Source organism: Nycticebus coucang, chromosome 21 (assembly GCF_027406575.1).
Source record: "Nycticebus coucang isolate mNycCou1 chromosome 21, mNycCou1.pri, whole genome shotgun sequence".
In the NCBI taxonomy this organism is placed as follows: Eukaryota; Metazoa; Chordata; class Mammalia; order Primates; family Lorisidae; genus Nycticebus; species Nycticebus coucang.
The window spans coordinates 32266238-32283492 of record NC_069800.1 but is presented as its reverse complement, the minus strand read 5'-3'; the positions used below and the strand labels follow the sequence as shown (position 1 = coordinate 32283492).

At 41.4% G+C, this 17255-nt stretch overlaps 1 protein-coding gene across 1 annotated transcript in view; it reads left to right on the top strand.

Moving 5' to 3' along the window:
* The first annotated feature begins 330 nt into the window (after positions 1–330).
* The window catches only part of CRLS1 (cardiolipin synthase 1), a 35404-nt gene continuing 18479 nt past the window's right edge, over positions 331–17255 (top strand). The window contains exons 1-3 of the mRNA XM_053574022.1: positions 331–1116; positions 3936–4073; positions 9235–9364. Of these exons, the coding sequence (XP_053429997.1) occupies positions 811–1116; positions 3936–4073; positions 9235–9364 (574 nt within the window). The 5' untranslated portion in view covers positions 331–810. The remainder of the gene's footprint in view (positions 1117–3935; positions 4074–9234; positions 9365–17255) is intronic.

The window sequence follows — 17255 nt, the reverse complement described above, 5'->3', positions numbered from 1 at the left end:
GTAGGCCAGGCGCGGTGCCTCACGCCTGTAATCCTAGCACTCTGGGAGGCTGAGGCGGTTGCATTGCTTAACCTCACCAGTTCGAGACCAGCCTGAGCAAAAGTGAGACACCACCCCAACCCCCGACACACACACACACACCTCGTCTCTACTAAAAATAGAAAAACTAAGGCAAGAGGATCGCTTGAGCCCGAGTTGGAGGTTGCTGTGAGCTATGACGACACGGTACTCTACCCAGGACGACAGCTTGAGACTTTGTCTCAAAAAAGAAAAAAAAAAAAGGATAGGAAGAGAGTACTTATTACTTCTGTACTGGACGCGAGCGCCCTAGACCGCCGCGCACACCGCGGAGGGAGTCCTTCTGCAGGCCACCCGCTCGGAGGGCTTCAGGCCGTGGGATGGGATGGCTCCTCCTTCGCGATTGCGTCGGCTGCGCAGTCATTCCACCTTGTTTACTCCGTCCCTTCCCACCCATAGGGTCGTCTTGGCCCGGCTGCGGATAGACAAGAAAGTGCCATTAGGCCTCGTGGGCTTAGGGGACGCGGCCAGTGCGCGGCGCTCACCTCCCGCTGCCGCCTAACATCCTGGGAAGTCTGACAGCGGCGGTGTCGCAAAAGCGTCGCGAAGCCGTCCGCCCTTGGCGGCTCCCTGCCACCTGTATAAGCAGACCGTGCAGGGGTTTGAAAACGGGTATGGAAGCAGCTGTAGCCGTGATTCCCCGCGATTGCTGGGACTCCATGGAGAAGCGGTTCTTCGGTGTCCCGGGCTGCTGAGCTCTCGCCTGCGTTCCCGCGGCGCAGCCATAGGGCCATGCTGGCCTTGCGTGTGGTGCGCGGCTGGTGGGGGGTCCTGCGCGGCGCAGCCTGGGCGTCGGGAGCGCGGCCGGGCAAGGTGCGCGTCCGAGGGGCCCTGCTGCCGCCCGCGCCCTGCTGCCTGGGCTGTCTCGCGGAGCGCCGGTGGCTGCGCCCGGCCGCGCTGGGTCTCCGGCTGCGTGGGGCCGGCCCGCGGAACCACTGCTCGGGCGCCGAGAAGGCGGCCCCCGGGCCGGCTACCGGGCGGGGCGCCGCAGCCGAGGCCCCCGGCGGCCAGTGGAGCCCGGCGACTGCGGCCAGCCTGGTACGTACCGAGGAGGCGGCGGAGGGCTGTCCTTGGCCTGGGGTCGTCGGCCCTGGAGGCGAGTAAAGTGCTCCGGCCAGTCTAGCTCTGATGCTTGTTTCGGAACGTTTAAACCGTTCTCTGAAGAGAAGTTACGGGCAGGTCTTTCGGCCGGGATGAATTTCAGGGGCGCCAGTAGGTTCTGCCTATCGTATCAGTGTTCAGATTTGAACTGTGCTCTCATCGCCCTTCTATTCGTATCCGGTGCTAGAAGGGCCTCTGCATATTGCATTGGTAAAAGTAGTTTTCGCTTGTCTCATTCAAACTCTGTTTTTAAATTTTAGGAAGCGAATCCTCATTGCTTAGGGAAAATCAGTGGGGATCATTTAACAAAGAACACGGGCTCTTTTGTTTGTCCTTGTGTGGGTCAGATCATTTGATGGTTACTTTACACATGATAGGATGAAAGATAATATAGGTCATGATTAAAGGATTCTTACACTCTAATTATAGAAAAAGGTTAACACTATTCTTGAGGTAACGGAGGGAAGTTCGCCCACTTACCTGTTGAATACTGCCCAAGTAGAAGACACCAGAGCATAAATGTGGGAGAGCTTTTGATGTCATGTTAGCAAGACTCATGCAATTATTACATCTTCAATTGTTATGTCTGCAGTGGCCCCTGTACTGCTTTCATCAGTTGTACAGCATGGGTTGAGGCGGCCACATCCTGGCGGGAGTCTCAACTCCACTAATAGCTAAAGCATGTTGGGGTTTAAACGCTGGATGCTTTGAAGTTGTCATATCTTGGCTGATGTCCTTCCCAGACGGCAGTAGTTGGTCGAGTATACCACAGGTTATCTGGTTGGGTAATCTGAGATTAACTCTCCTAATGTTAACTTTGAAGCTTTTACAAATTTAATGATTAGAAATTAATGAGGTATTTTAACGGAAATGTTTTATGTGAAACTAAAAAGAACCCCCTTTACTGTTCAACATTTAGTCCAATTTATTCATTCACCAAATGAAATTATGTTGCTGTTTGCAACTTTGTCTTTATTTTTGGCTTACAGATACCTCCAAGGTTAATTTTGGGTCTTTTGTTTCTGATCTTTTGATTTCTTTGTTCCTTTTTCTCAATCACGAACTGCATTTCCCTCTTCCCTCCCTCCCCGTGAGTTGCTGTAATATCAGATTGATAGTCATTGCCACAGTATGGTCAGCAGACTTATCTTTTCTCTGGTCTCTGAAACTTTGATCTTTGAACTTGAAATTTGGAATATATTCCAAGAATATTTTTCATTATATAATGTGTTCTGCTTTCAATAAAAGATCCCAGGCAAAGGTTTGTATTGATTCTTATTTTGTGTTCCTGGAAAATTTGAAACTTTTCTATATCTTTCAGTGACAGTATTCTGCCACCTAACCCCAACAGCAACCACAGAATTACGCCTGTAAGCTGAGGTGCTTTCTTGCATGTATCTTTAGAAATGAACTCTGCCACTTTTTTAAAAACCAAAATTAAGGTTTAGGCAAGTTGGTTACTTATTAAGAAAGAGGTTAAGTAGGGTTAGTTCTTGTGAAGAGAAAGTCCCAGGGTGGAATTGGCACTCTTGACTCTGTGTAGGAAAAAAAAATCTAGGCTTTCTTGGTGTTATTTCTGTATCCTGTTGTGCAGGGTGTCTTTTCTCTACTGGGCAGAGAGTTTTTAAAGTTGAAATACCCTCTCACGAATCAGATTTTGTTTGGCAAGGAAGGGATGTTCTTCAGAGCAGCTGCCAAAGAGTTCTTTTGTTAGTGCCAACTTCAAGCAACTTGGCTCCAAGTGAAGTTTCAAGGAATTGTAAAGCTCCCATATAAGAGCTGTATGAGCCCCTTAGTTTCTAGTTGATGATCTTAACATTTCTATGCCTGTTTTGAGTAGAGTTGCAAAACTTTTATTTCCAAGTATTTCAATCCCTATCCCATCTCCATTTTCTTCCAGCAATTCACTGACTTAGTGACAAGGTTAAAGAATTAAATCAGTTTTTTTCCTCTTCATTCGTATCTCGTATTCATTGTGTACAGCATTTATCATTCTTTTGATCGATGTGTGTAAGGGAATGAGAGAGGTCATTTGCAATAAATGTTTGAAGCTAAAATGCCTGGGGTTGGTAATTTGGTCTAGAAAGTGTCAGAAGGCCATTTGTCTACTTACAAGATCTTCCTGAAGTTTCACTTTTGAAAGCAGAGTATTGAAATCGAAAGTTCTGATTTCTTATATGACAGAGGATATGTTCTTTTGTCTCCTCTTTATTTATTTATTTATTTTTTTTTTGGTAGAGACAGAGTCTCACTGTACCGCCCTCGGCTAGAGTGCCATGGCGTCACACGGCTCACAGCAACCTCTAACTCTTGGGCTTACGTGATTCTCTTGCCTCAGCCTCCCGAGCAGCTGGGACTACAGGCGCCCGCCACAACGCCTGGCTATTTTTTCTTTTTGCTGCAGTTTGGCCGGGGCCAGGTTTGAACCCGCCACCCTCGGCATATGGGGCCGGCGCCCTACTCACTGAGCCACAGGCGCTGCCCTTGTCTCCTCTTTGTAGGAAGAAAACTGTAAGACTCTTTAGGCTGTATTTGGGTGCATGACACATCTTCATCTTCAGTATTCTTAGAAGATGGTTTTAGGGAACCATGAAAAAGACAGAATGGATTTAAAAACTCAGTTTAATGTATTAAATTTAAATGTTTGTGTAGCTTCTGACCCTTATGTTGTTGAACTGTATTTTTCTAACATACATAGTTGTTTAAAGTATGAATTCATAGTATTTCATTTAAATTTTGTTATCTTTGTGTTTCAGTATGAAAACCCATGGACAATCCCAAATATGTTGTCATTGACAAGAATTGGCTTGGCCCCAGTTCTGGGCTATTTGATTATTGAAGAAGATTTTAATATTGCACTAGGAGTTTTTGCCTTAGCTGGGCTAACTGATTTGGTAAGTTGTAAACACACACCCCTTTTGCTGTCTTTAATCCCAGGGTCTCTGCTACTGTACTGCACAGCCTTAGTCTGCTTTTCCTTGAAGAGAAATCCTCAAGATGAATTTGACCTAGTACTTTGTGTAAGGACTTGTCTTTAGCATGTGTGTGGGACTCTTCTTCTGCATGTAATCTAAGGAAGAAGTGAAAGTTGTAGGGAAGAATAGGAGGGGACTCTTTGTACTTTTGATTTTTAAATTCTTTGTTGAAGAAATACCCTTAGAAATTCCTTAAGAGCTGAGTGTTTGCTTTAGGGATAGAAATAAAGGGGAGAGTCTCTGCAACTATTTTTCTTTTTATTATGACAGAAGCAAATACTCTAATATGTAATAAGAGTTGGTTTTTCTGATGGAAAGAAAAATAGTGAGCCAAAAAAAAAAAAAAAAAAAAAAAAAAATAGTGAGCCAGTTGTTATGACCTGGGGAACTGGGATGTGTTCAGGGAGCTTGTAGAGGTCAGAACTTTGCTCAGGTTTACTGCTGGGAGGCTGTAGGTACCCCATAGGCGTGGTCCCTGTTCTCTGCTCCACCCCACTCTGACCCCCTTACAGAAGGCTCTGCCCTGGGCTGGCCTTTTTGAATGTCTTTCTTCCATTCCCTTAGCACCTGGAACAAAGGAGAGAAGAGTATGGTATCACATAATTTCAGATTGGGGGAGGGGAGGATTTTACTTCAGTGATCTCAAACTAGAATCGGGAAGTAATTTTATAACACAAGGCTACATTATGTGTTAAATAGGCCTTAGTGGACTGGCTGACCCTTATTATGTGTGACATTATTTGTATTATTGCCAACCTTGTTTTATAAAAGATTTGAAATGCTTTATAAAATTGCATGTCCTGTAAACACACAGTTGAGGGAAAGATGAAAAGGTAGTGGAAATTTTAAATGAAGACAAAAATTAACTTGGGGAAACAGACATTATACTTTTGTATAAGGCTGGTCTGAAGTCCATGTGAGCACCTAGACAGTCCAGTGATGGGTCCCTCTTCAAACTTTGTTTGAAAAGCTTTACTCAGTATTTATGTAGTAAGACTAGAGAGGAACTAATTTTTTATTAACAAAAGTTTCATAGTAGATTCTCTGGTGCTGTTAAAAAAAAAGTAGTACATATTTCTTTGTATCATCAGCTATGCTGTTTGAGGATTGTAGAAATAAAGATTCCACCTGCCTAGCAGCACTATGGGGAAGAATGTAGAAAAAGCTAAAGATTCTGGAGGGAATATAGAGAAGAACATTTGTATCCTTAGATGATATTTCCAAATATGCATCTAATGTAACCTCAAATCGGCTCTTCCCTCTCTTTTTCCAGAGTTTAGCTCCATTTCCACCATCTGTCTCCATTCTCAAAATCTCTCCTTTTCTTTTGTCCCTGCTTTTATCTCTGAAGGCTCAAGGCCTAATGAAAACTTTTTTAATGTAACAGACACAATCCTTTTCAGTTAGTGGATTCACCTTTTTTGGTCTTCTAGCAGTTTTGTTTGTTTGTTTTTTTGTTGTTTTTTAAGCTGTCTCATGAGATTACAATATTCATTGAATGAGAGAAAGGCCCCATTAACATTTTTTAAGTATAGTAGAACCTCTATAGTTGAGGTCTGATTGTGTTGTAAAAAGGCAAGATTAAAAGAGTCACTGGTTAGGAGGCTTGCTATAGAGCACCTCCTTACATTGACTACCTCCTTAAGTTGACTTAATCTTCATAGACTGGACATGCATTACATGTACATATCATTACTGTAGGCTTAGGTCCTTATGTTGACCACCTCCATATGTTGACTAGTTTGTTAGAGTCCCTTGTTTGTTGGTCAGTTTACAGAGGTTCTACTGTATAAAAGATAATATCTGTGGAGACCTGAGTTAACTGGTACCATAAATATTTCACATTTATATGATGGAAGGTTTAATGCCTACATCTTGGCTGCTGGACAGAAGGCTGGATTCATCAGTTTGAGCAAGAGAATAACAGGTCTGATTGTGTTATGCATAGGAAATGGATTATAAAAAGGCAAGAGTGCAAGGGTAACTGGTTAGGAGGCTTAAGTTTGGAGTTATAGAGAAGTGGATGGGTTTGGGATGTGTTTTAAAAATAGAGTTAATATATTGATGGATTGGGTATGTGGAGTGAGAGGAGGAGTCAAATATGAATAGTATACTTTTTAAAAAACATTCTCTTTTCAAAAACCAGGTTCACAGAGGTAACTTTTCTATGATAGGCAACACGGGGTTTAGGGAAGAATACCAAGAATTCTGATGGCTGACCACTTAGAGGTTTCAGTTGAGAAAGTAAGTATAGTAGTTGGGAGTTGAAGGAAGTCCTCATTACAGAGAAACCTATTTGGTAATTATCAGATGTAGTCTAGGTAAATTCATCTAGGCTGAGGGAAAAAAAAATAGAAATGGAGAGTCAGAGAAATTCTACTCTCAACCAGTAGAACAATGGAGAAGCCAGTAAAGGACTCTGAGAAAGAATTGCTGGCAAGGAAGGGTGAAAATTAGGAAATAGGGTGCCCTAGAGGGTACGTGAAGAAAGGGCTTTAATTGTGTTGTGGTTAGGTAATTTAAAAATGCACAGTTCAATGGTGATTTTTATGAGTGTTCTCTCTGAGGGACAGGGATGTTTGGAATGGGTTGATGAGCAAATGTAAGATGTAATGACTATGGATATTACTTTGAGGTATTTTGCTTTGTGAGGGAATAGAGAAATAGGATCAAGGAAGGGTCATTTCATTTTTAAAGATATATACTGGGGGATTTTTGTTGTTAATGAACTGATTGATTAATTAAGTGATCAGGTAGAGGACAGGTGTAGTGGCTCATGCTTGTAATACTAGCACTTTGGGAGGCTGAAACTAGAGGATTGCTTGAGAGTAGGAGTTGAAGAACTGAACAAGAGCAAGACCTGGTCTCCACACAAAATAGAAAAATTAGGTGGGCAGGGAGGCATACACCTGTAGTCCCAGCTACTTGGGAAGCTGAGGCAGGAGGATCTCTTGAGGTCAGGAATTAGAGGTTGCAGTGAGCTATGGTGATGCCACTGCATTTTTGCCTGGCTGACAGATCAAGTCCCTCTCTCAAAAATATCAAATGAATAAATAAAGAAATGATCAGGTAGAAAAGGAGAGATTGATGATGCAGGGTAGATGGGGAAGAAAAGACGGAAGGTCTGATAAGGTGAGGACATGGGATCAAGCTCTAGGGAGGACAGAGAAGAGGAGTAGATACAGGTAGGCAGTGGATTTGATGATGAGAATATAAGGAATTGCTGACCATGTTTTTCTTTTCTCTCCAGGAAAATAATAGAAATGGTCATAGGCTAGAGGGATGGAATAGGTCTGAGGTGAGAGCAGACAGTGTGCAAAGAGAAGATAAATATAGTAGGTAGGTATAGGATTGGCAGGAAGTATTGAGAGCCCATAGGAGATTTGTGGTCACCTATTTGAAATGAGAACAGTCAGCCCAATTTTGTGTTTTCTTTTGGGTGTTCAGTTGCTTGGATACAGGCCTGGAGTACACGGACAGTTGTGTTTAAGCAGTGTTGAAGGAGAGTGGAGTGAGGGAGTGACAGATGTTTGCAAAGGAATGATGATGTTGATGACCTTTGGAATCTCATGTGGGTTATAGGAATACTGAGGATGATGGTAAAAAAGTGGAAGTCAAGTTTTCTGAGATCAGAAACAGAACTAAACCTGAACTTCCAAGGTCCCAGCTCCCCATTCTAGGTACTTTCTGTTAGAATGCATAAGAAGAAAATATATTCTTACCATTGTGATAGTAATAGCTAGTAACTGCTTTTTTTGAGGATTTTCTAAGTGCTGAGCGCTGAACAAGTATTAATCACATTATGTGCTGAAGACAACCAGCCCTTTGAGGTAGGTAATGCTATCTCTGTTTTTATAGATGAAGAAACTTATGCTTTAAGAGAGGCCTAATAACTTGCCCAGAGTCACACATCTAGTAAGTGGCCGAGCCAGGACTTGAACCAGTTCCTTTCTGCTGCGAAGACAAAGTTGTTAACCACTGTTCACTACTACAACTGTCTTCCCCTGTCTCATCGGAATACCTGATATATGGACAATTTACCTATCCTTTAAAATGTACAATGTTTAATTATATCTAAGTTAATTTTATCTTTTCTTTAGAAATAGGAATAGGAAATTCAAACATTTACTGATGCTTGAAGAGAATTAAAATGGATAAAAGCCAGATAGGGACTTAGGTAAACCAGAAAACACTTGCTGGATAGGCAATACACGGTTTCAGTCCATGTAGCCTCCAGGTGGCCAGATCTCTTCCTTTCTGAAGCTAGGCTGGAGATCTGGATTTTTTTATGTGAAAATTTTGAATATTTAAATGTTGGTAACGAATTATAACTTTAAAAAGCTCTGATAGGTCAAATAAAACTAGCCTGAGGGACCCATTTGTCCTTCTAGCAATTAGGTACGACTTCAGATTTAAAATATAATTTATTTCTAATAACAAAAAGTAGTAAAAGTAAGTAATTTAAATGTCAGAATTTTAACTAGGCCAGATTCAGAGGATTGAGTTTTTAGTCAAATACAGGTAATGCAGACACACTCAGGATATGGAATTAACAGGTATTGAACAAAGTAAATTGAAAAGTAATAAGTTATAACAGAGAGAACTGGATCGTGGAAAAGTTGATAGAGGTAGTGAAAGTTGAGTGTCTCACAGTTAAAGAGTAGTCCTTGCAAGTAAAAGCAGCTATTTTGGCTGTGGCGAAACTAGTCTGAGGCTCAAAAGACAGGGTTCCTCGACCAGGCTGTGTTAGTGCTACACTCTGTGAGTTTTTTTTTTTTTTTTTTCCTCTCTAAATATGTATCTACGTTCTTCCCTACAAAGTGAAAATACCAAAAAGTACCTGGAAGCCCATGAGGGAAAAAAAGGTTTTATAAAAATGTGAAATTATTTTCCGACCAGTTGCTAATTTAAAAGCTAAATGTATGCCAGCAAAAGAATGAGAATGTTTTGGGGGTAGGAAACAGAAGAGATTTTGTTAACATTTATGAAAGTATAGTTGTTAATGTGGTATCTCTTAAGCTTCAAGATATCTACTCTGTTCCTGTTATGACATTTATAAAAAAACAACTTCTATTTTCAGTTGGATGGATTTATTGCTCGAAACTGGGCCAATCAAAAATCAGCTTTGGGAAGTGCTCTTGATCCACTTGCTGATAAAATACTTATCAGTATCTTATATGTTAGCTTGACCTATGCAGATCTTATTCCAGGTAAGAACGCTGTCATATGTGCTTTTAAATAGCACAGGGAAGAATGACATTAGTCAGCTTAGGACTTCTATTGAGACACATGGTTTTTGTTCCAAAAATATATTTTTCAACTTTAAACTGTTTCCCTAATTTTAAACTATTGAAGTGTTTTGATTGCCAAGATCTTTGTTTATTTTAGAGTTTATGTTCACATTACACTTGTAGAATTAGTGGTTTTCTTAGTAAGATTATTTAGTATTAAAATTGAGCAAATATTTCACAATGCCAATTCATGTTACTCTGTCTAGAATTTGGGGGCACTATATTATATATTTTTAGTGCTTCATTTTTTGAAAGCAATTTAAAAATTTCCTAAGTCTATTATTACCTATATTAAATACAGCTTAATCATAGTAAAAGAAAACTTTGAAATCCTGAAGATGTCTGTTAAACTTATTACTATTATTTAGATCCTAGTATACAATATTCAAATGATACATGTACTTTGTCCATTATTTAAATACTTTTTCTAACAAAATTTTGTGATTTTTTTTTTTTTTTGCTTTGTATTTTGCATGTGCTTTTGTGGTTGTTCATTTTGTACTTCAATTGTATTTCTCAGTTTTTCTCCCTTAGTCTAGATTAATCTGGATTTTTTTACCCAAGAGTTAGAAATCAGATCTGAGAAGAAGCCACTATGTGTTCCTTCAGTATCATGTTGTTATTCACAGATTGGTAGGAAGGAGTATAGTGGTATTTCAAGGTAGAAATTCCTTTACTTTTTTCTTTTTCTCTTTTTTTTTTGAGACAGAGTCTCATTTTTGTTGCCCTTGGTAGACTGCTGTGATGTCATAGCTCACAGCAACCTCAAACTCTAGGGCTCAAGCAATTCTCTTGCCTCAGCCTTTCGAGTAGCTGGGACTATAGGCGGGCTTTTTTTTAGAGACGAGGTCTTGCTCTTGCTCAGGCTGGTCTTAAACCTGTGAGCTCAGGCAATCCACCTGCCTCTGCCTCCCAGAGTGCTGGGATTACAGGCATGAGCCCCTGCACCTGGCCCTCTTTTTTTTTTTTCTTACCATTAGTCTTCTAAGCTTTCATACCAAATTAAAAAATAAGTTGGACCAATGCTTATATATATATATCCTTTTTTTTTTTTTTTTTTTTTTGAGACAGAGCCTCAAGCTGTTGCCCTGGGCAGAGTGCTGTGGCATCTCAGCTCACAGCAACCTCCAACTCCTGGGCTCAAGCGATTGTCCTGCCTCCGCATCCCAAGTAGCTGGGACCACCGGCGCCCCGCCACAACACCCGGCTATTTTTTGGTTGCAGCTGTCTTTGTTTGGTGGGCCCAGGCTGGATTTGAACCCGCCAGCTCAAGTGTATGTGGCTGGCGCCTTAGCCGCTTGAGCCATAGGTGCTGAGCCCAATGTTTATATTTTTATGCTGTTTTGAAAGGTAGAATTGAGGTGTGTATGTGGTTGGCAGTAGGGGGGTTGTAAGGGCAGGGGTATTCTCAGTCTAATGACTTTAGATAATTTTTAGGAAAAATCCTATGCGGGGGTGCTCAACTTTTTTTTTTTTTCCTGCTGAACATTGAAAAACTAAGAGTTGTCTTGGGCCACATATTAACTACACAAACATTAACGAAAGCTGATTAGCAAAAAATAGGTACCTGCATGCTTTTGGTGATACCCAATACCATAGATAAACAAAAAAAGTCCTCACAAAATCAGCATGTGGCCCTTTGACTGCAGGTTGGACACACATTCTGGTGACATTCAAAATTCAAATGATCTTTGTGTGTGTGTGTTTTTACACCTCCCATTTTCAGTGTTACATTTTATTTTGTTATTTTACAAAGTTTGTCTGGATTATTTCCCTATTGAACACAGACATTTTTTCTTTTTAGACAGCATCTTGAGCTGTTGCCCGGGGTAGAGTGCCATGGCATCATATCTTACAGCAACCTCCAACTCTAGGCTCAAGTGATCCTTTTATCTCAGTTTTTCTATTTTAGTAGAGACAAGGTCTCACTTTTGCTCAGGCTGGTCTCGAACTCTTGAGCTCAAAGTAGTCCACCCGCCTCGGCCTCCCAGAGTGCTAGTATTACAGGCTTGAGCCACCATGCCTGGCCCTGAACACGGACATTTCTGAGTTTTTGGTGTTATGGATGATGTTGCTTTCAGCTTTACATAATTGGTGTAGGTTGCTTTCCAAACTGAGACTTCACTTTCATTCTGAAAATTCCATTTTCTCTCTTTTTGATTGGGTCAGTCTTCCAGGTTCCCATGTCTTCCTTTTTGTTAAAATACTCCCTTTGGCAAAGTACATTCTCTAGTTATTTTCTGTAAAAGGCTGCAGTATGGCAGCCAGATTTTTAGAGGTCTTAGACATCTACAGTCTCTTTGTTTTACCTTCTACATGTGATTGACAGTTGAACTAAGCATAATTTTTAAAAATCTCAATAGATATAGAGAGTATGCATGTATTTTTGATAGATGGATGAATCGTAGTACATTGTAGTGCAGTGAGGGCTTTTAGTGTACTCATCACCTGAATAGTATACATTGTATCCAATAGGTAATTTTTGATCCCTCACATTTTCCCACCTTTACCCCTTCTGAGTCTGCAAAGTCACCACTCTGTATGACCACATATATTTGTCACTTAGCTCCCACTTACGAGTGAGTACATATGCCATTTATTTTTCCATATCTGAAATACCTCACTTAGGATAATGGCTTCTAATTCCTTCCAGGTTGTTGTGAAAGACATTTTGTTTTTTATGGCTGAGTAGTATTCCATGATTTTAATTTTTCTATATATATATGTCTGTTCATCAGCTGGTGAGCACTTCGGTTGATTCCACATCTTTGCGATTGCAAATTATGCTGCAGTAGACATGAGTGCATGCATCTTTTTTAAACTTTTATTTATTTTTGTTTTTTTGGGGGGGCTCACTTTTCCTTTGGGTAAAGTGGTATTGCTGGATGGAATGGTTGGTCTACTTTTAGTTCTTCTCTTTTTTTTTTTTTTTTTTTTTGTGATTTTTGGCCGGGGCTGGGTTTGAACCCACCACCTCCACACATGGGACCGGCGCCCTATGCCTTGAGCCACAGGCACCACCCTAGTTCTTCTCATTTCTTTCTCTCTTTTTTTTCTTTTTTGCTTCTTCTTTAGTTCTTTTCATTTCTTTGAGGAAGGTCTATATTGTTTTCCATAAAGGAGGTTCTAATTTACATTCCTACCAACAGTATATAAGTGTTAACCTTTTTACCGCATCTGCATCAACATCTGTTGTTTTTTGACTTTTTTTTTTTTTTTTTTGTAGAGACAGAGTCTCACTTTATGGCCCTAGGTAGAGTGCCGTGGCATCACACAGCTCACAGCAACCTCCAACTCCTGGGCTTAAGCGATTCTCTTGCCTCAGCCTCCCGAGTAGCTGGGACTACAGGCGTCTGCCACAACGCCCAGCTATTTTTTGGTTGCAGTTTGGCTGGGGCCAGGTTTGAACCCGTCACCCTCCGTATATGGGGCCGGCGCCTTACCGACTAAGCCACAGGCGCCGCCCGTTTTTTGACTTTTAATAATGGCTGTTCTGAGAGGGTTAAGCTGGTATCTCGTAGTTTAAATTTGCATTTCTCTGGTGATTATAATATTGAGCATGTTTCACGTTTGTTGGCTGTTTGTATTTATCTTCTTTTGAAAAATGTCCGTTCGTGTCTTTTGCCCATTTTTAATGGGGTTATTTGTTTTTTTCTTGCTGATTTGTTTGAGTAGATATTAGTCCTTCGTTGGATAATTTTCAAATATTTTTTCCCCATTCTGTGGATTGACTATATACTCTTGGTTATTTCTTTTGGTGTGTAGAAACTTTTTGGCTTAATGAAGTCCCATTTATTTTTTGTTTTACTGTATTTGCTTTTGGGGTCTTGCGTAGGCTGACATCTAGAAGAGTTTTTCCTAAGCTCTCTTCTGGAATTTTTGTGGTGTCTGGTCTTGTATTTAAGGCTTTCAACCATCTTAAATTAATTTCTGTATATGGTGAAAGGCAGGGATACAGTTTCATTCTTCTACATGTGGCTCTTCAATTTTCCTAGCACCAGTTATTAAATAGGATGTTCTTTCCTTAGTGTGAATTTTTGTCTGCTTTGTTGAAGATCATTTGTAGGTGTATGGTTTTATTTTCAGGGTTGTCTAATCTGTTCCAATGATCTGTGTGTCTCTTTATTTTATTTTATTTTTTGCAGTTTTGGGCCGCGGCTGGGTTTGAACCCACCACATCCACATATAGGGCCGGCGCCCTACTCATTTGAGCCACAGGCGCCGCTCTGTGTGTCTCTTATTATACCAGTACCATACTATTTTTTTTTTTTTTTTTTTTTTTTTTTTTTTTTTTTCAGTTTTTTGGCCAGGGCCGGGTTTGAACCTGCCACCTCTGATATATGAGGCCGGTGCCCTACTCCTTGAGCCACAGGTGCTGCCCCTATATTTTTGTAGTATAATTCAAAGTTGGGTAATGTGATATCTCCAGATTTGGTTTCTAAAAATCTAATTTAATTTATTGAGACAAGGTCTCACTTGTCATTGCTCAGTGCAACCTCAAAATTCTGGGCTCAAGTGATTCTCCTGCCTCAGCTTCCCAAGTCACTGAAACTGCAGGTGCATACTGCCATACCCAGCTCAATTTTCTCTTTTTTGTAGAGACAAGATCTTGCTTTTCCTCATGCTGGTCTCAAACTACTGGCCTTGAGTGATCTTCCTACTTCAGCCTCCAAAAGTGCTGGGATTATAGATATGAGCCACAGTGGCCAGCCCAGATTTGGTTGTTTGCTTAGGATTGCCATGGCTCTTTGGACTTTTTTTCAATTCCATGTGAAATTTAGAATTTTTTTTTTCTAATTCTGTGAAAAATGACATTGGCATTTTGATGGGAATTGCATTGAATTTAAAAATCACTTTAGGTAAATGGACATTTTAACAATATTGATTCTCCCAGTCCACAATTATGGGATGTTTTTCTATTTCTTTGTGTTATCAATGATTTCTCGTCAATGTTTTGTAGTTCTCCTTATAGAGATCTTTTACCTTGATTAAGTATATTCCTAGGTATTACAGTTTGTTTTTTGCAGCTATCACAAATGGTATTAGTTCTTGATGGATTCTCAGCTTGACTCTTATTAGTATATAGAAATGCTACTGATTTGTGTACATTAATTTTGTGACCTGAGACCTTATTGAATTCATGTATCAGTTCTAGGAGTCTTTTGGATGAGTCTTAAGGGTTTACCAGATATAAGATCATATCATTGGCAAATAAGGATAGTTTGATGTCGTCTGTTCAGATTTGGGTGCCCTTGATTTGTTACTCTTGCCTGGTTGCTCTGGCTTGGACTTCTGGTACGGTGTTGAATAGAAGAGGCCAAAGTGGACATCCTTGTCTTGTTCCTGTTCTCAGTTTTCCCCAATTCATTGTGTTGATTGTGGGTTTGTCGTATGTGGGTTTTATTGTTTTGAGGTATGTTCCTTCTGTGCCTAGTTTCTTAAGGGTTTTCATTATGTAGGAGTACTGGATTTTATGAAATGTTTTTTCTGCATCTAATGAGATAATTGTATAGGTTTTGTTTTTAATTTTGCTTGTGTGGTGAATCACATTTATTGATTTCTGTATATTGAGCCATTTTTGAATTCCTAGGATGAAGCTTACTTGATTATTGTAAATTATTGTTTTGATGTACTGTTGGATTATGTCTACTATTTTGTTGAGGATTTTTGCATCTGTTCAGAAAGGATGTTGGTCTGTTGCAGCGGTTCTCAACCTGTGGGCCGTGGCATTAGGAAGGTTGAGAACCACTGGCTGTAGTTTTTTCATTGTGTCCTTCCCTGGCTTTCATAACAGGGTGGGGCGCCCATAGCTCAGTAGTTAGCGTGCTGGCTACATGCTCCGGGACCAGTGGGTCTGAACCTGACCCCGGCCTGCTAAACAAACAGGGTGATTTATTTTAAGAGACAAAGTCTTTATCACCCAGGCTGGATTGCAGTGGTGCAATCATAGCTCACTACAACCTCAAACTCCTGGGCTCAGGTGATCCTACTGTCTCGGCCTCTTGAGTAGCTGGGACTACAGGTGCCACCATGCCTGGCTGATTTTTTAAATTATTTTTTGTAGAGACAAGGTCTTACTATGTTGCCCAGGCTGATCTCAAATTCCTGTCTCAAGTGATGCTTTTGCCTTGGCCTTCCAGAAAGCTGGAATTAGAAGCACCACACCTAGCACCCAACATTTTTGTTGTAATGGGTCCATTTCTGGGTTGTCTGGCTTTTCCACCATTGATTTCTGCTATCTTTGCAACAGTGCCATTGTTGTTAATTGCTTTGCTAGAAGCCTTGTTACCTGGCATAACAAGTCCTTTGACTTTGGATCTTCTCACCCCTTTCTATTTGGATATAAATTTTAGAATCACCTTTTCCCAGAATTTGTAATTCTTTTGAGAAAAATCTCTTTGGAATTTTGATTGGGATTTCATTGAATTTCTGATCTACTGTATTTTACTATGTATAATACTTGTTAAGACCAAATTCCGCCACTGAGAGATCACCAGACACACATGCAAAAAACAAAGGAGTGACTTTATTCAAGCATTCTCCGGCCATACCTCCGCCAGAACTCTGCTTAGAGGAGGACGACCCCGAGGCAGAAATGATGGCAGGTTTTATACTCTTTGGCATGATGCATTTTGGGTTGTAATAAAATGCGGGGGAAACCGGGACCGAGTTGGGGGGTTGGTTGGCTCAGGGACTGAGGTAACTCAGGAGGTTTAGGATTGGCTGGCTCTATCCGGAACGGACCCCTGCCCACCCACACCCCCTGCCCCATGCCCACCCCCCGCTGTGAGATTGGGGAGGGCGGGCCCTCGCTGGTTGTGGCTGGTTGGGGCTCAAGGGCACACCCAGGGAGGCGGCCGCTGAGAATCTCTCCGCCCCAGAGTCGAAAGCGACTCTGCGCCCCTGCCTCATCCTGCTAACTAGCCTTTTTACCTTCTTTGTCTCTCTTATATTCCCTATATCTCCAACTGTCTTTAACATCTCTGGGTGAGAGTTAGTTAACATTGTAGTGTAAATAACCCACTTGGAGTTAAAACCCTCTCTTTCCAGCAATTAAGGAGTTACTACAGAGTTTGTTAAAAACTATTCTTTCTGGCTGCAAAAAAACCTTTGGTCGCTATGTTACAAATAGTCTCTGGCCTTCATCAAGAGACCCAAGGTCAATTACTCATTTGGAACTAAAGTAAAAAAAAAATGGTCCTCTTTAAACTGTAGCCACTTGGCATTTCTCAGGTTTGTAAGAGTGGGTCTTCAGTACACCAAATTCCCCCGCCCACCATGGGTTAGGTTTCGGTGCTGGGCTCTTCATACTCACTTTTTGGCCCCAATTTTTGAGGGAAAAAGACGGATGTGCAGTATATGTACATGGGTAGTATAGCAGGAGGGGGGAGCCTAGTGGCTTTCCTGGGGCCACCGTACCCTCCCATCTGGGCCTGCTGGGCACATGGAGTTCCAGTCTAGAAGGATCCGGGATCTGGTGGAAGTGGGCTGGAATGGCCCCTGCCAAGTGCCATAGTCAGGGGAAGGGGCATTGGCAAGGTTGGTGCGGCTGGCTGCAGCTGTGCAGTGTGAGGGCCAAGGCCTAAGATCTGGCTGGGCAAAGGAGACCAGGAGCCCTGTGCAGGCCCCAGGAACCTGCTTGACAGCCCACAGGCTGAGCAGCCTTAGAATCTTCCCACCCCACGGGCAATGTGTGCGGCCATCTCAGCCATGGCCATCAATGTGACAGGGAGGGAAGGGCTTCCAGGAGAGAGGGAAAGAGGCAAGCCTTCAAAGAGCAAGTGGCTACAGGAGGGTTCTCCATTGCATG